This window comes from Durio zibethinus, chromosome 13 (assembly GCF_047325235.1).
Source record: "Durio zibethinus cultivar Kanyao isolate XHJ-2024 chromosome 13, ASM4732523v1, whole genome shotgun sequence".
NCBI classification, from domain to species: domain Eukaryota; kingdom Viridiplantae; phylum Streptophyta; class Magnoliopsida; order Malvales; family Malvaceae; genus Durio; species Durio zibethinus.
The window spans coordinates 20,921,865-20,948,535 of NC_143174.1; the positions used below are offsets into that span (position 1 = coordinate 20,921,865).

Consider the following 26,671-nt stretch of genomic DNA (forward strand, 5'->3'; position numbering starts at 1 on the left):
ATCATTTTGCCTCAAAACTTGTTCTTTCAATTAACCATTTGAAAAAGATATTTTCAATATGTTAAAACTCATATCATCTTGAATTTCTAAATACTCATATCCAACCACATAGTTACTACCAAGATATTCTTTTAACATAAATTCATCATGTACATTAGACATCAGAGGTGACAGTATTCTTTATTTTGAACTTCTTTCACTTTATCAAGAACTTCAAATGTCCTTACATATTGCAAACTTAACCTTTCTTACTTTATAATCCTTATAACGAGTAAAATAATTAACCACTTGAAGCTATAAATCATATCTCCGAATTCTGGTATAATTCTTTTGCTTATTTTAACCATTACTTAATCAACCAAAATTTATCAGCCAATTGTTCCATAAATTCAAGAAATAAAAGTTTTTCTTCTTTGTCCTTATGCCAATAAGTCTAAGACTTAAATCTACTTCCATACAAAATCTCAAAATGAATCATTGAATATTTTTCTTATGATTATCGTTATAAAATATTTCTCTTCAAGTCATGACACAAGCATTTCTTAAAAGAATGTCAATAATCGATAAAGCCTAAAAAATGAAAGGAACACAAAATATTCTTACCCAAAATCCATTAGTCCTTATTTATTAAAGATTCATCACTTTCTCAATTAACAATAGCAAAAAACAAAAATTTAAAACTTAAATCAAATCAAGCTTCCACTGCACACTTTGATATTTTCTTCCAATAAAATTCAAACAAATTAACTTTCATAACATTGTTTCATAACAAAAAAAAATATATGTCAACAAATTTTCATGTAATTCACTTTACATCAAGTATTCATAATCATATACAACCTTAAAGTTGAATAACAGTATCACCAAATCATTTAGTCACCAAAAAGATATCACATAGTACTTTAATTTTCTTTTCTTCTTCATTGACAATATGAAATTTTTTATCAATTAACCATTATAAGATTGTGATAAAGACAATCGATGCAATAGTTCATCTCTGTAGGTTTTACACTTCATGGATTTAATCATAAATGTTCATAAATCTTTGGTTACCTAATTTGTCTCTAATTTCAAATATTATTCTTTCAAATTTCATAAATCAATTATCATATAACAATTGATTCTTCATAATCCCCACAAACATCATAACATCTCAAATTTTCTTTTACCAAATATATTGCTATCATCTCCACTTCAAAGTCAAAACATATTTATCATAATCCATGAGTAAAATTCTCTTATAGAATTTAAACAATAAAAACTCCAAATACTTGAATTCGTGCTGAAAGTATAGTTATGAATAATAACCAAATGCATCACATTATTTCAAAAGTTTTTTTTTTTTTCAAACTTCTCTAAAATCAAATACATGTTCAATATCACCAAGCATACAAAATCATCACTTGTAAGATTTCAAACAATCTTTTGCCCTTGTAAGATTTTAAACAATCATTCTTAGCCAAAACATATATATATTTTTGTAAATCAATTATTCCTTCAAAATTAATTTTTTTACTAAATCATCTAGATAACCACAACTTTAATTTTTATCCACAAATTTAATTCCTTACTGAGTACATAGCCTTGTACCACAATTAGCAATGTTTTCCAAAAATACAAAATTCAAAGGAATCCAATAGTATACTTCAATTAGAAACTATAACCACTCATTAATCATTTTAGCCATTAAAAAAAATTAGTACATCTCAAATAGAAATTTAATGATTAAACTTCAAATTAACTATACAAACATCCAACTCACATAATCAAACCTTAAATACTTTCTCAATAAAAAATTGTAGAACTAAATCAAGTGAATATCCTTCTTTACGAATATAAAACTATTTACCATAATTATAATATTTTGGACTAAATCCATCAAAATAAATTCTCAAACATTATAATCCATAAATAATTACTTCAAAAGTTCAACATATCATTTCATTCCAATTCTAATATTCTATACTTTTAATTCCAACAATGTACATTCCTATTCCAATCTTAATCCAGGATCAATGATTCACTTAACACTTATCATATAATTTCAAAACCTCATTAAGTCGAAGGTTTTTTTCTCTAACCCATAAGATCTCCAATGATCAAATTATTCTCTTAAATAATCCTTTAACTTATAAAATATATCTCATTATAAGTCACATCGAAAATCTCTTCAACTTATAAAATCGCATTATATCAAAGTAATTACACTTTCTCTTAACTATAAAATCTAAAAGTAAAATAAATACTAACCAAAATAATTACACCAAGAATTCATTAAATCATTGATTTTTCAAAATTCATTGAAACTTTAACTACTCTAAAATTTATTGAATCATTTACTTATACTCACTACTATAGTCTATAGATCAAAGTTATGTCCTTGAAAAATCATCACAATATCCAAATATCATCATCTAAATTCTTAAAAATTTTTACATAGTATATGGATCATAACCATACTTATAGAATCCTCTTTCAACCCAAAAATCATAAGCTACATTCTTGAAAAATCACCGTTAATCTAATTATCATAACTTAACTTTTTAAAAATCTCTAAAGATCATAATCGTAGTTTTTAGAAAATCTTTAAAATCATACTATAAACTTTTTAACATCTCACATAGCTTAAGGATCATAACCTGAACTCTTAGAAAATCTCCAATAAACATAACTTAGGCTTTTAAAGAAAATCTCCTCATAGTCTAACTTTTAAAAATTCTCTAAAGATCGTAACTTAAGCTCTGATACCACTTTATGTCACACCCTGAGACCAAGTCATAACACGGTCATATTACCTTGAAGTAAACTCCAAAGTAATACGAAGCCTTATTTCTTAATCATTCTAAAATTCTTTAATAAATTGATATAGTCTGTCCAGTAAAATCTATATCTTTAATCTAACTAATGATACATCTCTAAATATTCAAATACAAATCATATAAAATACAAAATCATTTCATAAGATTTCATTAGCCAATATTATCTCCGATGACTAAGTAATCTTTCTCATTTAATCTTTTAGCTTTCACAAAACTAAGTAAACTTATCACTTACTCATCTGTAAAGAAAAAGTAAAAGGAGAATAAACAAACCACAGCTCAACAAGTATAGGCTTACATACCTTACCAGATCAAGTATCATTTTCATATATATCATATAGATCATTCAAAATATTTGTCAAATCATAATGTCAAAATATTTCAAAGATCATCATTTTGTCAAATATTTTATAAATTCATAAATCAATGTCAAAACATGTCAATTCATCAATTATAAATCATAAATCACAATCAAATACATATTTCATACAAATCATGGATCAATATTTAAAATCATCATAAATCATCATTATCATTCATTTATCATTAGCTATGATCTCCGTTATAACCCGTGACATTGGTCATATCAACAATTTTATCCTCATGATTATTGCTAACTATTATAACTCGTTAGCCATGGCCTTACACTAACTACTATTACCCATTAACTAGAGTCATATGATCATGTCTTTGTTAATTACTATTACCCGTTAGCAAGGATTGTAGAACTAGTTCTGATGTCGATGATCCTACTTCCCAAAGATGTAAAAACGTAGCCATTATAAAATCATTTTTTAAACATAAATCATTTCTCATTTCATTCATAAGTATGATCCATCATTTATATAAAAAAAGCATAAAATAATCATATGCTTGATCCTATTTTCATATATTAAAAATAAAAAAATAAAATATTTATTCATTTAGAAATGTACATATATACATAGATTCAAAAACAAGTAAAGTGTGTGAGATTTTACTTACTTCTTTTCGATTTCACCACTTAGTTTTTTCTCCAAAATAATTAATGGCTTATTCAAGATCATTTCAACATGACAGTAATTAATCAATCCATTTGAGGCAACTTTTACCAAGACAACTAAGTTAAACAAGAAATAACTCAAGTAACTAATTCTGGCAGCCTGCGCTACTTTCACTAAAATGACCATATCTCAAGCTATCCAACTCATAATTGAAATCTTTTTAATGCATTAGAAACTAGACTCGATAAGCTTTCTAACAATATATGGCCCATCTAGTGATTTCTTGTGGATTAATTATAACAATTTTTGCAATCAACGTCAAATGCTGCTGCCAGACAGCCTATATACCTTCTAATAAAAAATTATGCATTTATTCATAGGAAACTCCAAATTCAATTTTGTTTGTTTCATTGGAAAGTAGACTCAATAAGCTTTCCAAGCATATATGATTTAATCTGTAATTCCTTGTATAAAAATCAAGAAAATTTTTGTAATTCAACACGGATGCTACTGTCTTACAGCCTATATATCTTTAAGTAAAAATTAGATAACTCTTCATAAAAAACTTGAATTCGACTTCCGTTTGTTTCATTAGAAAGTAGATTCAACATGCTTTCCAACAATATATAATAATTATAGCAATAATCTATCCATTAATACAAAATTTTATTTTTATTTACTATTACAAATCTTAGTATCTCATCTAAAAATAGAATTTCTTCTTCAATTTTTAAAAATTTAAATCCCCACTTTCGGCCTTTAAACTCCATTCAATAATCATCAATAAATCTTAAGAACATAAAATAAACAAAGTTCAATAATTTACCCAAATAGATCATGAAGATTAATGAAATATTTCAAAATTTTCTTGATTTTTCTTTAAAAACTTTAACTCCATAACCAAAATGGTATATTTTTCTTAAATAAAAAGAGGGTATGTTCTTACTTTTAGAGGATTAACTTGATTGTAGCTTCTGATTTTAAATCTCTAACTTGATTTTTCATATTCTCTAACTCTAAGGAAGATAAAAAAAAAGAACTACTATTTCGTTTCTATTTTTCGATAGCTAAGTTTTTTTTTTTTTATTTAATAACTCAACCATTTTTTCTTTTACTAATTAGTCTCTTAATAAATTAATAGCTTTTAATATTAGTTTAGCCCTAAATTTTCTTTCATTTAATAATTTAGTCATTTTTTTTATTAATTAATCTCTTAACAAACTGATGAATTTTGATATTAGTCCAGTTCAATTATTATTTTGGGCTGGGGTATCACAAAAATAGAGGAAGTTCGTTGAAGAAATGGCCAGCCTTCCAATCAAAGCAATTCAAAACCTTCCAAGAAACACATGGTCGAACTTGAAGCTGTGATTGATTCCCAAGTCTGGCACGGCAGCATTCTGTTTGTTGTTAATTGTTATCATTTCCTTTTTGTGCATCTATGTGTGCTTTCTCTGTACAATAACATCAGATGGAAGATTGCTATGCCATAGGTTTTCGTCAAACTTCTAGCATAGGCTCTTGGGAGATATTTGGGGAAAGAATACTAATAGTAAAAATTAGGCCTTGCATTACTATCAGGCATTAGGTATAATTTTGGTAATTTTTGCAGCAATATACTCGGCATGTGGCTCCTCATGAAAGCTGGCAGATGGAGCAACTAAATGCGCGATGAAGCACCGATGGTAGGTTTCCCCCTGTTGATTTCTGATGTGATTCATCATCATTGAGTTTTGCAGGAAAATCTATTTGGATGGGCCACATGTTGGTCGTTTACCATGTACTTTTATCACCATAAAAATGGGTTGGATCCTACTTAAATCATCTGAGCTGTTTCACAGACATGCGCAGATTTATGGCCAATCAAGCTGCCATATATTATATATATATTGTGTTACTACATTTTGAAGTCAAAAAAACTTTGCAATGCAAAAATGTTTATTCCAGAATCTTCCAAAGTGTGGTGAGATGGTCCCACTGTGCAATGGCTTTGGTGGATAAGGTGCATGAGTTGGAAACATCTTATGAATTTAGCAGTATACAAAGTAATAGAATCCCAAGCAACTAAATCAGGCTTAACTTTAAAAACTGCTAGGGTTTCTTGGTGACAGTTCTAGGTATCCAAATCCAATCAAGTTCAAAATAAAAATTTCAGCATTTACAATTTTTTTGTATTATGATCAAACTATGGTATATATATATATATATATATATGTGTGTGTGTGTGTGTGGGGGGGGGGGGGGGGGGGGGGAAGTAATCCGGCTTTTCTAAGGCATTTTCTTCAAGGACAGGGAAACTAAAGTTAAAACCTCGTAACAATATTTTGGTGCGAGTATGACCGGTGGACAACAGGGCCCTGGGTCATCTTGAGGTCTAATCTCTAAAGAGAGTGATTCGTAGAGTCTAGTAGTGACCAACCAATCATTCCGTCTCAGTTCCCACAACTTCCAAAATTTAGGTGATATTTTACTACCGGTTCAATCCCTCCGTGGGGCAACTTAAAGTAGGAACATTTGCAACTTTGACAATGATAATTCTCCAATCTGTGAATGATATTCTAATGCAAACAATCCTTAGTTGGCAAGTGCCATCAAAATTAGTGAACAAATGCCTTCAAACAAGTTCCAGCATCTTGTTAATCGTAACAAAGTATTTATTATTATTATTATTATTATTATTATTATTATTATTATTATTTCCCTACTGAATTCCTTTTCTCCCCAATGCTTAAACCAAACGTATTGCACCGTTACATCAGGAAGATAATAGCAGTTGGACTGGACATTGCAAAAGATATGGACAGTGACTGAAAGAAATGGACTTATTACACATCTAAGCACATTAACACTAGTGACATACTGGTTAAGCTGAGGCTTGTACCAGGGGATGGAGGATTAGGCCGGTAAATGCCGCCTTCGTTCATCGTTCAAGTCAACAAAACAACATTTTCACTCTTCTTTCTATATTGTAACGGTAGGTGAAACAGAGAATAATCACCAATTGCCTGGGTGTGAATATGCTTTGCACACAGTTATGTCTTCCAAGTTTCTGGGTTCTTCCTCTGTTCCCGCGTGCACCTGTTTGGGGGCAGGGAGGAATAATTTGATGCTTAACGGTTAGCAAAGAACAGAAAATGCGATGATTGCTGACTGTTTCCACTCATCCAATGATAATCGTTCATCGAGTTAACACCGAACCCCACAACAAACGACTAATGGCTACATGAGCTAAACGCGACAGATAAGTGAAAAATGGCTAGCCATTCCCTGAATCTGTTTATGCACTCTTGGCAATTCTATAGCTGTTTAGGATGCTGCTCTCACGTTTTTTGCAAGAAACTAAGGCGGAAATAGATTTAATACCGTATTAAGGTCATTTTAGAATAGTTTTCGTTTACAAATTTCACATTTTATAATGTCAAACATCTTAGTGAAGGACTGATCTTAAAAATCTCGAGGCCCTCCAAAAAAAAAAAAACAGCAATCATATTGAATGTACCGTACATCCCAAGCGCATCAAGACCCAAAATTTTATCTTAGATTGACAGTCACGTGCATATTCAGTAATCTTTTGTTTCTTGACTTATGCCTTCTCCTTAGCTGGTGTTGGTATCAGATGATGCAATGCTGTTGCCTGGACAACAGCACTTGGATTGGGATCCTTGACTCGATGAGACCCTGATCGCCTGGGATTGAAATTCTGGTCCACTACACATGGTATTAAATTCCGCAATGGCCGTGGAAGGTGTCGCATCAGTCTTGTTGAACTCACAAGCAAAATGACGCCCATCATGATAAATGACCTGCAATGGGAAAAATTTTCTGGTCAACTACAATTCATGACAAAAATGTTGAATTTGAGCTACAAGAATATGAAATCACAAATGATTGAACTTAACAAAAAATGGTTACATGAAAATGATCAAATGATTTAACTAAATACTATTTATATCTATCAATTTAAACAAAACACATGGCAGTCTCATCCAAACTTTTTTGATTACTTTAAAATGAAAATTGTGGGAGAGAAGGTTGTTAAAGTGGATCATATCAACCAGAGAAGCTTTTCAATGCGTAAACTCCCCTATGGTATGCAACAAGTAGCAAGCCACCTGAGAGAAGATGTTCAGAAGCCATGCATTGCGAAATTTTGATAAAGATGTTATTGTTGTACAATATGAGTGTAAAAATTAGGTTGTGCACTATATACCATCCAAGTAGAAGTGAAAGACGAGCAACTGGTGCTGAAGGCAACCGTTCGCCCAATGCAAGCATACCAGCAAGTACACCAGTCACAATTGATGCCACAGCAGCACATGTGGAGATCACAATTGCTCTACCATGCTTTAGGCCACGAGTCTGCTCAAAAGGTGTAAAAAGATTAAGTTATAACTATTCAAAAGGCTCAAGTATGCAGAAATAGTTGGTACAACCATGTAAAAATTAACACATTAATGGAAACGGTTAAACATAAATTTCCTTACAATGAACATTTGCTTCCACTAAATCATAACAAAAGTGAACCAAGTTAAACATGAAATCAAAACATAAGTGGACCATGTTAAACATGAATTCCCTGAATCACTCACATGATATGAACTTGTTACACAGGACAAATATTTTGCTTGGGCAAAAAGGCTAAATAGCTTAAGGCAAGGATATCAACATGCTCAGAAGTTATCATGAACCATTTAGGTGGCTGAAATACCTGGTAGTAAAATCCAGTACCACTACAACATATGCTGATTGAGACACATAGAGGAATCAACATTTTGGAGAAGCCCTGCTCCACGAAGACAAAACCCATCTTTGATATCACTGATGCCATTCTGCAAACAAATGAAACTCCACTTAAGCTTAACATCTAGAACCACAATAACACAAGTTTTGACGCAGTCCATACCAATGCTACATAAAATTTTCATTAAATGGGTAAAATCCCCATCACGAGATAAATTATGAACCATGAAGAGCAAGGATAAGAAGTACAATAAAAGCAGTTCAGGTGAAAAAGGGTACCCAAATAAAATTCCAGATTCCAAGCCATATATGATTTCTTCAACAACTTCATACTCCACCTGCATGAGAAAATTTGTTAACAAATGCACTACAGTGAGGGGGGGAAAAGAAACAAAATGTTTCATAAGTGAATAGTATTACAGAGTAAAAGCAGAATAAATCTTTAAAATTTAAGAGAGTTTACCAGTTCTTGTTCTCTCCTTTGACGCTTGCAGATGCGAAGCCACCCATTTAGGAGCACCTGTATAACCATATATAGAGTATCAAAGCATTATCACAGAATGGATTACCACAATATAATCAAGGAAACAATAAAATATTGCACGAGCATGACTACAAACATGTTTATAAAACAGAAGATTATGAATCTAAGACACCAAAAACTATGGATAGCCCTTTAAAGTTCAATGGCTAACATCAGCATCAGGTCTTTAGTTTTTAAAATGATTCACCTTCACTACACTTTAAATTTCTTACATTTTAAATTCAATGAAAATAAGCCTCAACAGGAATTGATAATTCATAAAATATTTGGAGTTCTATAGGAGAACAAGAAAATAGCTTCAGTACTGAATTTACAAAAAAAATCATTCATCAATAATAGCCATCATCATGGCACTTCAATCTTGCACCTTGGAGGAGGGAGACACCAGCAACAAATTAATCACAATCGAGGCCATATGTTTAAACTACAATTCCTATTATGTTCTCTACGGGCTGAGATTTTTGACTTGGTTTAGTGTACTTGTTTTGTTAGATTAACAATGTAGAATTTATTGATTGGAGATGTCCTTCAGATAACTTCTAGAAGTTCTCTGTAAACTAACACCTTTTTTGGCATAATCCATTAAAGCTTTGAATCTCTTAAAGTGATGAAATGCTCCATTGAACTTAGGAATTTATTAAAGTTTCAAGTTGGCAAGCCAAGAATTTAATCATAATATAGACTTAGACTCTCACAGGATCCTACAAAATATTTCTGATAATGAAAACAATACTATCAGATAAGAGTAGAGGAAAAAGGTACCTACAAACACGATCACAACAACGAATGCCAACCATGGTAACTGTAAAATAGATACTGAAGAAGCCTCTTGCTCCTCTCCACCAGCACCAACTCCTGAATGTACAAAAATCGAAAGAAGACTGTTACTATGTATAGGGTCAATAGTATTCTGTTGGGCTATCATATGGCTCAAGTGTATGATGTTTCCTTTTGCAAAAACTATAAGCATAACCATCAGGAGAGGTTGCATTTTACAGAATTAAAACCCTTAAATCATTGACAAAATACAATTTGAAGATGCCAATAAGGTTCTAAATAAATTACCTGATGCTTTTAAATTAAAATGAGAACTATCATGTCAAACTCTGAATGTACTCTCTTTCTAATAGTACCTATATGGTTGATTCCAAAGGGAGTAATCAAATATAAGAACCATGAAAAAATTGCATTACCTATGGTGCCAATGCCAGCTAATGTAATCCCCATCCAGTCAATAACGTTCATGACTTCTTGTAGATAGAAGTGTGAAAAGACGGATAGAATGGCAAGCCCACAGCCAGAAACTGGTTGAATAACAGATACCTGAGCAATATTTTTGCCATCAACAAGATAAAGAATACACAAAATATATACTATAAATCATCATAAAATAATATTCAATCAATGTGCAGCCAAACATTGGCCATCATGTAGTTAAAGTAGTAATCTTCTATTTAATAAAGTTACACAGGAACATAAATTCGGTTCATTGCATAAACAAAGAATCATTAATATTAACTCACCGGAGCCAGAGATAACGCTCTCAACATCAACAAGGCACCGCATATATCCATCAGAAATCCTATCACCCATGATTTATTAACAGCATATGCTCTTATCACCTATATAAAAACATGCATAATACTACAATTAGTCATCACCTAAACCAAACCCAATTCATTATACTTCTATCTTAGAAAAATAACATCTTGCACAATGTCCATTAACAATAATAAAAAAGGAACCCCATTACAAAACCTGATCTCAAGCTGCAATTGCTAAGGCTGAACAAAAACCAAAAGCCAATACAAAACAACAAATTTTTTATGACCAACATCCCAAAAGTTGTACAAAATGAAAAATTCCAGACCGAATCTACAATAGCTTTAAAAAGTTTTATAACAAAAGAGAGATACCCAGAAATAGAAAACAAAAGACCCACACAAGAAAATGGTGAAAGCAAAGAAGAGAATTGCCTTGAGCTTGAAGGAGAGAGGAGGGAGAATAACAGTGCCCTTCTTTTGTAGAACTTTGCCTATGTTATTACCCGCCGTTGCTGCCAATGTCAAACAGATCGATTCCCACATTTCTTCTTCTTCTTCTTCGATATCTCCCTGAGATCAATCAAATAAAAAAAAAAAAAACTTACTGAAATTGAAAATCTCCCTTCTCTCTCTCTCTCTCTCTCTCTCTCTCTCTCTGGTGGATTGTTTTCACCCAAAAAACAGAAATTTATAGGTCAGCCGGTGGGTTTGCCGCCGCCTTACGGCACCTACCCTTCTAATAATTCAGGGTTGGCATTTGACAAAGATCATTCGCTAATCCCATGGCATGTTCCCAGTTGCGATTTGGTGTGCTGGTTGATTGAGGAGAGATTGGAAGGAATAGAAACGTGCCTGGTAATAACACTTTTTTTTTTTTTATTAACTTGAATCCCGTAACGAGGCAGCAAAATTGATCGGTAGCTTTAGCACGGTTAGATTAATAAATGATATATTAGTATTAATAAATTATTAAAAGTTTAATTTGAATAAAATTTAAATTTGATTAAATTATTATTGAATTGAGTTCAAGTAGTTTAATTTATCGATTGAATTGAGTTCGAATATTTTTATATTCGACTTAAATAATTTACGAATCTAATCAAATTTTTATATTTAAATTTTTTTTATTATTTTAATTAATAAAATATCTTGAATTTGAATTCAAATATGAGCATAAATAATCAAACTCTTATTGAATATAAGAATCGGATTTATTTTAATATATTAATCGAACTTAATCGAACGAGTTCGAATAACTCGATTTCGATCATAAATTGAATTCGAGTTAAAAAAATAAAATTCGATCAAATTCGAATCGAATATCAAACCTTAAGAATCAAATTCAAATTCAAAATCGAATTCGAATTCGAATTTTTTATTATATCGAATTCGATTACATCTTTAAACATGACATGACTTAATCTGATATTGATCGTGTAAGTACAATGCATCTTATTATATTAATTGTGCCAAGTCAGGTCCGATCTTCTTAGTAGTGCAATGCGCGATTCAGCATTTCAAGTTCTATTGTTGGCTCGGCACGAGCGCATGATTGATTAAGGTTAGCTCACAATACACGTTCAAGACAAGAATATACGATTAATTAATTATTAAAAAAATTTATCGATTTTTTATCAGAATGTTTTATTTTATTATAGTAAGATAAAAGGATCTATTCACATTTAAAGGGATCAATTTACTTTTTAAAAAAACTTCATAAAAATTTATCGATTAGATGTTGAATATTGTTAAAAAAAATTATATCATTGAAAAAAATAATAATTTATATCATTAGATGAAAAACTTGTAAATTTTATTATTTTTTAATTAATTAATCTTTGTAAATTTATTTATTTATAATAAAAAAAAAAATTCCTATTGATGTAGACATTTTAAGACGAGTCATTTAAATCATGTCTTTAATTATTTCATAACATGTTACTAAAATAATATATATAAATAAAAGAAAAAACTTGCAATTTGAAAAAAAATTAATGTAAAAAAATTATAAAAAAAATTTATTTGATGGCTCGTAGTTTAGCACGACACAACCCATATTATTTTCAAACCATGGACCATGCTCGGTCGAAGGTTTTTTAATGAAAACCGTGCTTGACATGATTTATACTTTTTTGTGTTGGGCCCAACCCGACTCATTATAATGATGTGCCGAATATAAGATTATGCTAAACTGACTCATTTGACCCATTTTGTTACCTTTAATCTTATAAAAAAAGATATTAAAAGAAAAAAAATGGTTAAGTGCTTATTTAACTGATAATTAGTAACAAATAATAAAATAAAAATTATTTTTAATAACAAAATTAATAATAGTGCAGTTTTTACTTTTTTTGGTAACATTTTTTCTACTTTTTGGATAATGAAATATTATTTATCCAAAAAATAAAAAAATTACATATTATATTATTTCTAATAAAATATATCAAAATTTTCGTTTTTTTCTTATCATGTTTGAATAACACATGTAAATGATAACAAAAAAAAAATGTAAACATAATATTGTTACTATTTTATGTTAACAATTATATATATATATATATATTTCTTATCAAATTAATGAAATGATAATAAAAGTAGTAATATTACTTTGCATTTCTTTGTTTCTTGGAAAAAAAAAAAAAACTTTGTATTAGATAAAGTAACAAAACAATATAATTTGTTAATAAATAGATATAAACATAACAAAAAATAATAATTCTATTTTTTAATAAATTTAATAATTTTTGTGATTTATCATCGTTATTTTTCTTATATACATTGATATATCTAATTTTTTAAGTATACATATTTATAACATTTTTTTAATGCTTGAAATTAACATTTAAAATTAGTTTAAACTTTTGTGTAGGATAGAGTAAAATTCGATTAAAATAAAAAAATTGATAAAAATTAAATTTTTTTAGTAAATTGGATCAGGTTAATTAGATTATACGAATATTTCGATTATTATTTCAATTTAAATGATTAAAACGATTAATTTTCAAGTTAAAAATTGAAAACCAACTAAACTGAAATAACCGATTTAAATCAAGTAAATTCACCCTAAATTGATTAAACTGACTCAACATTTCCTAATTTCCTAATTTCCCTTACTGACCTACACTCATCTTCTTTGATTCTCACCCATTTTCCCTCTACTGCCTTGGCATTTCACGACTTCCTTTCCCTCTCCCTCTTGTCTCTTAAATCTTACTGTCATTTCACAGTCCCTCTCTTTCTCCCTCTCCCTCATTACCATCAATCTCTTCTCTCTTTTTAGCCTAACACTTCTCTCTCTCTCTCTCTCTCTCTCTCTCTCTCTCTCTCTCTCTCTCTCTCTCTCACATTCATCTCACATTCCTTCTCCCCCTCCCTCACAGTCATCGATCTCTTCCCTCTCATAGCCTCATACCTCTTTTTCTCTTTCTCATGCTTACGCACACACTCATCTTCTTTCCTCAGTTTCTCACGCTCATTTTGCTTTCTGTCGCATCGCTTTTCCTTCTTTTCTTAGATTCCTGTCGATCCTACCTTCTCTTTAACAGCGTAGAAGGTCTGCACTTTTTTTTTTCATATTTCTTGCTTATTTACAAGTATGGTTCTTGATTAAAATTTTGCTAAATATATTAAATATATACATACATATATATATATAAACATTTCATCTTTAATTTTTTGCTTATTCAAAAATTTTGGTTCTTGTTTAATTTCAACGCTAATGGTCGGACTCAAAATTGACTCTTACTTTTTTTTTGTATGCAAAATAGCTATATGCATTTACCTTTGCCCATGCTTAAGATAGCAAGGTAGAAATAAAATGTATGCTTATTTGCTTGTTTTATCATGCTGTTGAGATTACTCTTATAGTCTTGAGAGATAGAGAAACAAAAATCAGAATTGACTAACCCAATAAAATCGATCGAGACCAATTAGTTTAAGGATATATCCAATTAGTTTAAAGATATATTAGGATAAATAATGAGATTGATTATAGTAAGATTGAAAATAATAATAAAAGTAAAATTGATTACTATAGCAATGCGACTAAAATCAATGATAAGAAAGTGTTTGAATATAAATGCACACTATAAGAAAATGAAAGATTAGTGACAATTTTGTAGTGACGTTTCATTTACAAATATCGTTAGCTTCTATATTTTTATAAGATTTAAGGTGTTTATTATCAAAACACCACTAAATATTCAAGTAGCGACGTTGTTACTTATAAACGTCACTCAAGACTTGATACTAACGGCATTTATCGACTAAAATGCCTTGAATAATCTTGTCTTAAAAATTTGAGTGAATACTAAAGGCATTTTTGGCATAAAATAATTTGAATAATCCGTTAAAAAATTAATAGGGAATTACTGAAGGCGTTTTTGGTAGACAATGCCTTCAATAATCTCCTCATAAAAAATGTATGCGATTATTGAAGGCATTTTCAATAAGAAACGCCTTTAATAATTCTACAAAAAAATTTCACAGGATTATTGGAAGCGTTTTTGGTCAAAAATGCTTTCAATAAATATCATATAAAAATTTTTGGATTGTATGGATGTTAACCATAAGGTAATAGGTTCGATCCCTCCCTTTAGCCTTTTTACGTTTTCTAAGCAAAAACACCTTCACTAATTTCTCTAAAAAATTTTGGAGAGAATATTAAAGGCGTTTTTGGCAGAGAAAAACCCTTAATGATTCTATAGAAAAAAAATGAAACCGATTCTTGAAGGTGTTTTTGGCCAAACTCGCTTTTAATAATCTAATCAATAAATTTTTAGTATGGATTATTAAAGGTGATTTTTTTTATCAAAAATACCTTCAATAATCCATACATAAAAGTTGGAATGGATTCTTGAAGGTATTTTTAACTCAAAACGCTTTTAATATTTTACATGATAATTTTGAATGGTTGGATTATTGAATGTGATTTTTTTGAAAAATACCTTCAATAACATTTTGTTAGAGATTATTCAAGGCATTTTTGGCAAAAAAAATACCCTTAATAATTCATACCAAAATATGAAACGGATTATTGAAGGCATTTTTTGTCGAAAGTGCATTCAATAATTCATTCAATTAATTTTTAGTTGGTATTATTAAAGGCGGTTTTTTTTTTAAAACGCCTTCAATAATCCATACAAAAAAGTTGGAATGGATTCTTAAAGGCGTTTTTAGCCCAAAATGCCTTTAATATTTCACACAATATTTTTTTAAATGAGATTATTGAAGGAGATTTTGGTTAAAAACACCTTCAATAATATTTTGTTAGGAATGATTCAAAGCATTTTCTTATTAAAAACACATTCATTAATCCCATCAAAAATACATTTTTGATATTGTATATGTCAAGTCAGTTGTAGGTTTATGCCTAAAAAATATTTGAAGTCAGTTGTATATTTATGATCAGAAAATATTTAGTTTATCTATATGATACTACGAATTACATTTTAAAATTTACACAATTAACATTGTTGTATTTCAATAAATTGACCACGCATCCAAATTTAAAACTGATAACGTTGCCATATTAATATACTTTTCTGAAATAATCGTACTCAATAATATATTAAAGACATATGGTGTATTCATATTAAGTATACCAATAATATTAAATCAATATCCCAATCTACAAACTTAAATTTTTCATTCAACATGGCATATTAAAAACATTACAACAATTTATTCCTCATATATTTACATTCAATCAACAATGTCTAACTTCAAGGTTTATCAACACTGATAAATGATAATACATACTCACACCATTCTTTACGAACTTCATCTAGTTCCTCTACCGTTAAGCTTTTTTACCCTCATACTAAAAAAAATCAGAAGTAAATGTTAATAAACGAGAACATAATTTAGCTTTTTATTTTTTTGAAGATATAACGAGTTTATAAAATTATACTAACCTTGAATGGTGTGGTCATAAAATCATATAAAACTATTTTTTACATAAAACGAAGGACATAATATCCACATTCACTGTTACCGAGTTGATGAGATACCTGAAAATTAAATTGAGTGGGTTTAGGAAACATTTATCTACACAAACTCAGCATAAAAGAATAAATTTTACATTTACTAGTAATGACACCCATTTCGATTTTTTTGTCTTCTTATCGAATGCAGATATTACCCTAAATTGAAAAGAAAAAAATCACTTAATACATAAATAAAATTACTTATGAAAAAATAAAAGATATATAATATAATAAAATGTAATATCTCTTTATAAAAGTTTGAATATTGGGTTTAGGCATCGTCATTGGATTAATTGAATTAAGTATGGCATTAAGAATTTTGTGTCAATCATGATAAGTACCCAATGACGACTGCAAAATAATAACAATGATATATTCAGATTACGCATCAGATCATATTTAGGTAAGGTTGGAATAGTTAAGGTTGGAATATAACTTACTGTACATTATACGAAAGAAAATAATAATCAATCAATCTTTTTATGCATTCAATCACATGATTGGCATGATAAGCGACTGTGTCACTCTACTCACTAATGAAGTTGGGGTCAACGAATCTAAAATTGTTGGTCAATTGTTTCCCTTTGAACTCTTTATATAAGAAGCTGCACGATAATAATTAACAATGCTAGTTAGTATTACACCGTAATATAGATTAATACATATTGAATGTGCATATTTGTATTTATAAGCTAACTTCCTATAAGCAACAATATCAATAGTTGATAATTCATTTAGTTCACAAAAGTCTTTAACCTTCCCACACCAATGAAAGAAAATGATGGTTTATCAAATAACCCTTCCTCAGACTCAATGGTTATGAAGTTTCCTCTAGATAAATGCTCTAATGAATAATTAGATAACTCATCCATAATAGCCTGAGCAAGGGTTATACTCTGAGTCCCAACATCTTGCTACAATATATAATGAAATATAAGTATTAAAATCAAATCAATAAATATAATAAACAAATTAATATTAAACTTATAAACAAAATCATACTTCATGGGCGGTAGCAGAGGATGGGTTCGTTGTCTCACTTACAACGAAAGCTTATCCTACGGAGATGATGCTATTAGACTGGCCTACTAGCAAGCTATGCTACATTATTGTCAATATGGCCTTCAAAGTAGCGAGTCTTTGTTGTTGCTCATTAAAGTATTGCTCCTGATCATCAATTCATTACTATTGTTGCTCAATGATTGCTTTATATTATGCATTTCTTATTGCGAGGTTTTGGGTTGATTACTAAAAAAATTTGATGGCAAGATAAATTTACCAACCCTATGAACTCAACCAGGCCTTTCTTTAGTGCTTAATGCTAAAGACAATGGATCTTTGCCATAGTGGGTTACCAGTTCACCAGATTTGACTTTGACAGCATAATCATCCTGAAAGATAATAATAAGATGGACTGTAACAACAAATCTATACAAGCTAGTATATGATTATGCATACAACCACAATGTCCAATCATAGATGATATTAAAAAAAATAGTTATATATACAATATGTTTTGCCATTTCTGTGGTTACTTCATTTGCAAATGATCCATCATTCCATAGATGTCATTGTTTCCAAACATTTTATTTGAAAACTTCAGTGCCAAAGCTTATTGATTCATATTAAATTACCGTAATATGAGAATCATAATGTATGAAATGAATGGTCATAAATATTAATTAATGAGTATAAAATAAGTGTGCCAATGCATACAAGCTCATACTTCACATTTGCATATCCCTTTCTCGCCCTCCGATGGTGATATTGTTGTTTGACTCGAATGTTTCGTTGATTTTCTTTGATTTTCTACAAAAGAAAGAAATTTCATCAATCACATATGAAGATCAAAGGATATATTGCATAAAGACTTATAAACAATTTTTTTGGTAATGGGTTTACATACTGAGAAATCTTCTAAAAGTCGATATCAAATAAAATTTATCCAATCTTCAACACTTATTACATTTGCATATGATGCAAGTGGAACAACCAATACATCACCTTGATCGATCAGTGGTAAAATATATTGGATTGTCAATCTGCTTTTAAAGTCTCTGAATATTTTCTCAGTAGAGTGCAACACAATCTTTTTGCAGTCAATTGGGATATCGAACCGTTCTTAAATAAGTTAATACAATTAGTATGAACACATTGAATTTCAATTAAATTATTATTTAACAAATTTTACGAAATAGTTGAATAAACATATCAGAACTGACTGCCATATATCGTCTTTTAGATCATCAGGAACTCATCATCAATTAGTGTACGTAATTGAAATCCTACTACGGATGACAACTCCATTATGAGTAGCCAACTTGACAGCTCTTTCAGACACAGGTTGCCCACTTTGATTGAAGTCAATGTGAATTTTTGTGTCATTCACTTTAATTTGTTTATTTGAGCCCCTTCCATTTCTTTTTTAGCCTATAGGTGTGTTTTGTGCATGTTCATTAAAAGAAAATTAATGTTGTTCAGAGTCCATAATACCTGCGATCTTAATCATAATTATATGAATTATAAAAAATTAACGTCTAAATTTAACACTGTAAGTAATTAAATACAACTAATATCATACTACGTACAGAAACACCATTCAACAAATTAATCAATAATGTGCTCAGACACACTATTCAGTAAACCATTCAGAAACACCATTCAACAAACCATTCAGCATATCATTCAGCATACAATTTAACATACGATTTAGCATACCAATATCATACAATACCTTTCAGCAAAATAATATCACATAACAAGATTTAGCAAACCATAATATTTAAGGTGTATTACACAAAAACAACATACATGCAATGAAAGATACTTAGACGACTATGCTTACGATGAAATTAATAAAAATATATACACGCATATGTAAATATTAAGAAATAAAAAAAAAAGCTCTATCGAATAATATAAATAATACAGTAAACAAAAAAAATATACCGATAAAAAGAGAGGTACGCACCGTTGATTTGTTGAAGGTTTGTGGCAACGATAAGGATAAAGAAATCAATGGTTTGATAGAAATGTGTTTATGGGTTTGGTTTGGTTGATTAATACAGCTTTTAATCGTTTCTTGTACTAACTATTTGTGATTCTGATGTTCAAGACAGGGGAATGAATATAAAAATTATTATTAAAGACATTTTTCTGAAAAAAATACCTTTAATAATCCCCTTAAAATTTTATTGAAGATTATTGAAGGTATTTTTTTTATAAAAAGATGCCTTTAGTAATCCAAAAAATAATTTTCAAAGGAAATTATCAAAGGCATTTTTTCTTAAAAAATGCCTTTGATAATTCTAAAAAATTATTAAAGATATTTTGAGTAGAAAATCATCTTTCTTGATATTTTCATGGTAAGAATGAAGGGAATTATTGAAGGCATATTATGTAGAAAACGCCTTCAATAAATTCTTCAAAAAATTATAACAAATTATTAAAGGCATTTTAGACTAAAAGACGGCTTCAATAATTTCAAAATTTTTTTAAAGATAATTATTGAAGGCGTTTGTTCTAAAAAATCACCATCAATAATTATGTGCAAATATTAAAATGAATTAGTGAAGGCATTTTCCTATAATAAATGCCTTCTCTAACCGTATTAAGATTTGAGTACTGATATATTGAAGGCATTTTTCAGTAGAAAACACCGTTAATAATCCTAAAATTTTTTTAAAAAAAATTATTGAAGGGGTTTGTTATTAAAAAAAAATACCTTCAATAATTATATACAAAATTTAAAAAGAAATATTAAAGGCATTTTTATGGAATAAATGCCTTCATTAACCGTCTTAAAATTTGAGCATTGGTATATTGAAGGCTTTTTTAAATAGAAGACACATTTAATAATCTCAAAAGTTTTTAAAAGAAAATTATTGAATGCAGTTGTTATCAAAAAATACCTTTAATAATTATCTACAAAATTTAAAAAAAATTATTAAAGGTATTTTTTTTAAAATAAACGCTTTCAATAATCGTCTTAAAATTTATGTATCGGTATATTGAAGGTATTTTTTACTAGAAGATGCCTTTAATAACCTCAAAAAATTTTTAAAAAAAATTATTAAAGGTATTGGTTATCAAAAAGCACCTTCAATATTTATGTACAAAATTTTAACAAAAATTATTAAATGTATTTTTCAGTAGAAGATGTCTTTAATAATCTTAAAATTTTTTAAATGAAAATTATTGAAGGCGTTTCTTATCAAAAAAGGCCTTTAATAATTATGCACTAAACTTAAAAGAAATTATTAAAGATATTTTTTTGGAATAAACGCATTCTCTAACCATCTTAAAATTTGAGTACTGGTATATTTAAGACATTTTCAGTAGAAAACATTTTTATTAATCCCAAAATTTTTTAAAAGAAAATTATTGAAGGCATTTGTTATAAAAAAATACATTCAATAATTATGTACAAAATTTAAAAAGAATTATTAAAGGTATTTTTTTGAAATAAACGCCTTCACTAATTATCTTAAAATTTGAGTACTGATATATTGAAGTTATTTTTCAATAGAAGATACCTTTAATAATCTCAAAATTTTTTAAAAAAAAATTATTGAAGGTAATTGTTATCAAAAAACACCTTTAATAATTATGTACATAAATTAAATGTAAGTAGTGAAGGCATTTTTCTAGAATAAACGCCTTCACTAACTGTAAAAAATTTTGAGTAGAAAAATATTGAAGACGTTTTTCACTAGAAGACTCCTTTAATAATACCAAAAATTTTAATAAAAAATTATTGAATGCATTTGTTCTAAAAAAATGCCTATAATAATTATGTACATAAATTAAAAGAAATTAGTAAAAGTATTTTTTTAAAATAAATGCCTCCATTAATCATCTTAAAATTTAAGCAGTGAAATATTAAAGGCATTTTGCAGTAGAAGACTCCTTCAATAAATTCTTTCAAAAAATAAAATGAATTAGTCAAGGCATTTTTTCTGAAGTAAAAGCCTTCAATAACCTTTTAAAATTTTATTTGTGTAATATTAAAGGCATTTTCTACAGAAGACGCCCTTAATAATCCCAAACAAATTTTTAAAAAAAATTATTGAAGGTGTTTTTAGTAGAAAATCATCTTCACTGATATTTACAAATAAAAATAAAGGAATTATTAAAGGCATATTATGCAAAAAATACCTTCAATAAATACACCATAAAAATTAGATGAAATTAGTGAAGGCATTTTTGTAGCATAAACACCTTTAATAATCACAACCAATTCTACTATGACTCTGTTGAAGACGCCTATAATATATTCAAAAAACATTTAGGAAAAAATTATTGAAGGTGATTTTCTTAGTAAACGCCTTCCATAATCCGATCCAATAAAATTCTTTCCAAACTTAACGCATCCAATCACCAACTTCAAGTTTCATCTTCATTATTTTACTATTTCTCTTTCTAAACCAAATACTATTTACTTTCCCTTTTCTTCAGCTTTTAGTATTCGAGCATTGTCTTTTAGAACCCTATTTTGACTATTCATTACTTATGTACTTTAACTTTTACTTCATTCGACCATTTCTTCAACTTTTGCAATTCACGATTTTCTTTTTGGTTTAAATAATTTTCTTCAAAACTCACCTTATTTCAACCTCAACTACAAATACTCTTGGGTACTATCTATGTTAGCAGCAGAGATTTAACATTCATAATATCAGGTAACTGATAAATTACTTCAAAACAAGGAGTTTTCATTTTCTGTAAGTATTGGTCTTGTTATTATCTTTTGTTTAAAACATAGTAAACTTATGTATGGTACATGTTTGTTTTCATATAAATTATTTATATACATTTGGTTTGATAATGTAACAAGTACTAAATGGATAAAAGTTGGATATAAAAGTAAAAATTAAGTCAAAAGTACAAAAATGGAGTGAAATTTTTTTTTTTATTTTGCATTTGAGAATACAAGTGCAAATAATATGATATTATGCCATGTGCGAAGTGTGCTAATATTGAGTAAAAAATACGTCAAGTTATTTTTGAACATTTAATTTTATTGGATTTTTTTCAGGATATGTTAATTGATATTTTCATAGAGAGTTTGTACCGTCAAGGTCTTCCACTAGAGTTTCTTCAATTTCATGGGCTATTTAACACCAACATAATCCTTTTATAGCAGATGACATCAACGGTATGTTGCGAGATGCTTTTAACATTTATAACCAACATTTTTGTAATCTTTCTTCCCAAAATGAAGGATTTAATTAGTCCAATACTAAAATGAATGAATTTGGTGAACCTGGGATAAGTGTACGTGACCAACAACCTAGAGAAGATGCATCAAAGTTTTATAAGTTGTTTGAGGATATGAATGAAGAACTTTATGAGGGATTGAAGCATTCAAGGTTATCTCTTTGTGTTTGTCTTTTTCACTTGAAATGCTTATATGAATAGACGAAAAAGTCTCTGACTTTATTATTAGAGTTTATGAAAGAAATATTTCTTTTTGCAAAAATCTTTGAATCTTGTAAGGAATAAAAAAAGATGATTAAGGATTTGGGTCTCGAATATGACAAAATTCATAGTTATCCCAATGATTGCATGTTGTATTTGGGTGATAGAAAAAATAAAAAATCTTATCATTTGTGTGGTATTTCTCATTGGGTGGACAAAAATCCCAATGAAAGGTTGAATGAGGATGGTGATGAGGTATGTGTCAAAAAGAAGTCTATTAAGGTTTTACGTTATTTTTCATTAATACCAAGACTTCAACAACTTTTTATTCTTTCAAAATTGTAGATTCAATGAGGTGACATCATAAGAAGCGAACGAATGATGGATCATTGAGGTATCTTGTAGATTTTTTGGCATAAAAATCATTTCATTCTAGGTTTTCAAACTTTGTATTTGATCCTCGAGATGTTATGCTTGGACTAGCATCTGATAGATTCAACTTGTTCAAAATGATGAGTACTTTTTATAGTACTTGGCCAGTTGTATTGATTTATTACAATTTGCTACTATGGATTGCTATGAAGCAATAATTATTTATATTATCTATGATAATTAAAAAAAAAGGTTCAGATAATGATATAGACATTTATTTATAACCTCTTATTAAAGAGTTAAAGCAAATATGAGAAGGAGTTGAGACCTATGATGCATAAAAAAAAGAGAACTTCAATATGTGTACTATTTTATTATGGACTATCAATGATTTTTTTACTTATGCAAATTTATCTGGTTAGAGTACAAAAGGTCGTTATGCTTGTCCATGTTATGCTGCATAGACATATTTGAAGTGGTTACCTAATGGTAAGAAGTTTTGTTATATGGGATATCATTGATGGTTATATGATAATCATCGATTTAGATTCTAAAAATATCTCTTCGATGAAACTGAAGAGTTGAAAAGATCATCTTTACCCATTAGTGGGTCTAATATCTTGTCAAAGTTAAAATATATCAATTTCACTTATGAAAAAATGACTCCATTAAGAAAAAGTGTGAAAGACATCTTTGAAGGTGTCTGGCTTCATATTACATAAGTTGGTGATACTGATAGTGAAGTTAGTGATCTTGATGTTCAAAGAGATGAAGAGAACGATGAAAAAGATGACTCTAATGAGTCTGAGTTGTGAAAAAAAAGAAATATCTTTTTCAAGTTCCTTATTAGAAATATAATTTATTATGTCATAACCTTTATTTGATGCACATAGAGAAGAATGTTTGCAAAAATTTTATCGAAATAATTCTAAATATGAATAGAAGATCCAAATATGACTTAAAAAGTTAACTTGACCTAGTTGATATGAGGATTCGCCTTGACCTTCATTCGAAGTTACTTCTTAATGGTAAATATCGATTGTCTGTTGCTTGTTTTAGGATTTCTAAAGCTGGAAAAGATATGTTTTGCAAGATTTTAAAAAATGTCAAAGTTTTGGATGGCTATACATTAAATATATTAAGATGTGTGAATCTGAAAGAGTAAAAAATTTCTTCATTGAAGTCATATGATTATCATATTTTGATGCAAGACTTACTTTCAATTGCTTTACGTTCATCAATGTCAAAGTAAGTCACTTCTGTAGTAATTGAATTGAGTAACATATTTAAATCTCGATGTGAAAAATGTATGAATGTGGAAGAGCTTGACAAACTTCAAGATCGAGTCATGATTATTTATGCCATTTAGAAAAGATCTTCTCTCCAAACTTCTTCACTATTATGATGCATTTGGTTATCTACTTTTCATATGAAATAAAAGTCAGTAGGCCAGTTTATTATCGATGAATGTATCTTATCGAAAGGTATTATTTGTTAATAGATTGATTACATTTTTATTGATGATCAAGCCACTCTACTTAAAAAGATATATGACTAATGTTTTATGCTATAGGTTTTTGGGACGGTTAAAGTCTTATTGTCGTAACAAATACTATCTAGAAGGTTTTATTGCTAAAAGATATTTAGCAAAAGAGTGTATGACATTTTGTTCTTGTTATTTGAAAGATGTTGAAATGATATTTAATAGACCATTGAAAAATGTTGGTATATAGCATACTGACTCTGTCTACAGTTATCTTTTTCAAAGTTTTGGACAACCAATAGGCAAATCTGAAATGATGGAGTTAGATGCTAAATCTTGGGCATAAGCACATCGATATATTCTTTTTCATCATGACTCAATTGAATTATTTCGTACGTAAGTTTTTTAGCAAGAAAATTATTCATTACATTAAGCATAATTTATTGTCTTTTTTTATTGTTAATACTTTATTATGATGCTTTGTAGTGAGTATAGAAATAATTTAAGAGCTCCTGTATATTATCGATGATCAAACCCTTGCGAGCTTGATAAGTTGTTAGCCGAAAACTTTCATGAATAGTTAAAAGCAACTGTAAGTAATGCCATACTTCTCATTATGAGAAATCTACATAGAATGCGTACGGTTTAACTAACATTAATAACGTATATATATTTATTCCACTTTCATAGGTTTGGAGTGGAAGGCTTGTTAGTGAAAAGGTGAAGTATCTTTCACAAGGTCCGAATTAGATTGTAAAACAATACAAAGGTTTCATCATCAATGGATTTAGATTTCACACTAAATCTCATGAGAGATTTAGAAGTACACAAAATTCAAAAGTTATTGTGACTTCATGAACTACTAGCTATGCTAGTGTTGGGGACACAAACCATTTAGAAAAAAATGTTAACTATTATGGCATGATTAATGACATCATTGAGTTGGATTATTATGGCAAGTGGAAAGTTATCTTATTTCGATGTAATTGGGCTGATATGAATAGTGCAAAAGGTATTAAGAAATATCAGTATAGATTTACACTTGTGAATTTTTCTTGATTAATTCATACTTGACAACAACTCATCGATGAACCTTATATTTTTTTTATCTCAGATCAAACAAGTTTTTTACTTTGAAGATCCCAAAGAATTGGGTTAGTTTATTATTCTTTGAAATACACCTAGAGACTTGTTTGATATGGGATTAGATACCAGAGATGATGTTGAACATGAAACTGAATGTTATCTTTTTGTTGAACAAAACTTGGATGAAAATATTTCCCGTACCTACGCTTAGTGGGTCTACGAAGATGTTACTAAAGGCATCTATGAACCATGAAATGGTGTATCTATATTTTGTAATTCGAGTGTTTAAGACATAATGTAGTAAAAGATTGTATGTAATTAATGTCACATTCGCTATTGTATATTTATTGTATTCTAAATCATACATTATCTTTTGATTTAATTAAATCGATATGTTTTTTATATATCGCAAGTTTTGATTTCTTAACTTCTCAATGTCTTTATACATGTTCTAAATTAATATCTTTTATATATTCACTTTTATGATATAAGTAAGCTACAACACGGAATAGTAGGTTGAAGGAATACACATATTAGAGATATTAGTTCAGAATCGTTTGTGGGACCTGTTGATATTGGCTATGGATTAAATCCTTTAGAGAGGAATGAACGTACTGTCGGATCTAACTCAGTTACTTTTAACCCTTTTAATTGATATTGCATTTGGCAATACGGGAAGTCTAGGTTTAGATA

At 29.0% G+C, this 26,671-nt stretch overlaps 1 protein-coding gene across 1 annotated transcript; it reads right to left on the reverse strand.

The window, feature by feature from the left end:
* Positions 1-7,142: 7,142 nt before the first annotated feature.
* Positions 7,143-11,290, reverse strand: LOC111302988 (putative magnesium transporter NIPA9). Its single transcript, XM_022898934.2, has 9 exons — positions 11,063-11,290; positions 10,610-10,708; positions 10,280-10,409; positions 9,853-9,941; positions 9,006-9,062; positions 8,822-8,880; positions 8,511-8,631; positions 8,013-8,161; positions 7,143-7,605 (listed from the first exon to the last, which is right to left on the reverse strand). Exons 1-9 carry the CDS (start codon positions 11,171-11,173, stop codon positions 7,386-7,388), a joined length of 1,035 nt encoding a protein of 344 aa, XP_022754669.1. The 5' UTR covers positions 11,174-11,290; the 3' UTR covers positions 7,143-7,385.
* Between the last annotated feature and the right edge of the window lie 15,381 nt (positions 11,291-26,671).

Bases quoted from the DNA above. Each gene is read 5' to 3' on its own strand.
- LOC111302988 (XM_022898934.2), bottom strand. From the start codon at position 11,173: ATGTGGGAATCGATCTGTTTGACATTGGCAGCAACGGCGGGTAATAAC. The intron at 8,881-9,005 runs GTAAACTCTCTT...TTTCTCATGCAG, and splicing joins AAAGGAGAGAACAAGAACTG to GTGGAGTATGAAGTTGTTGA. The intron at 7,606-8,012 runs GTATATAGTGCA...TTCCCATTGCAG, and splicing joins CTTTCACTTCTACTTGGATG to GTCATTTATCATGATGGGCG.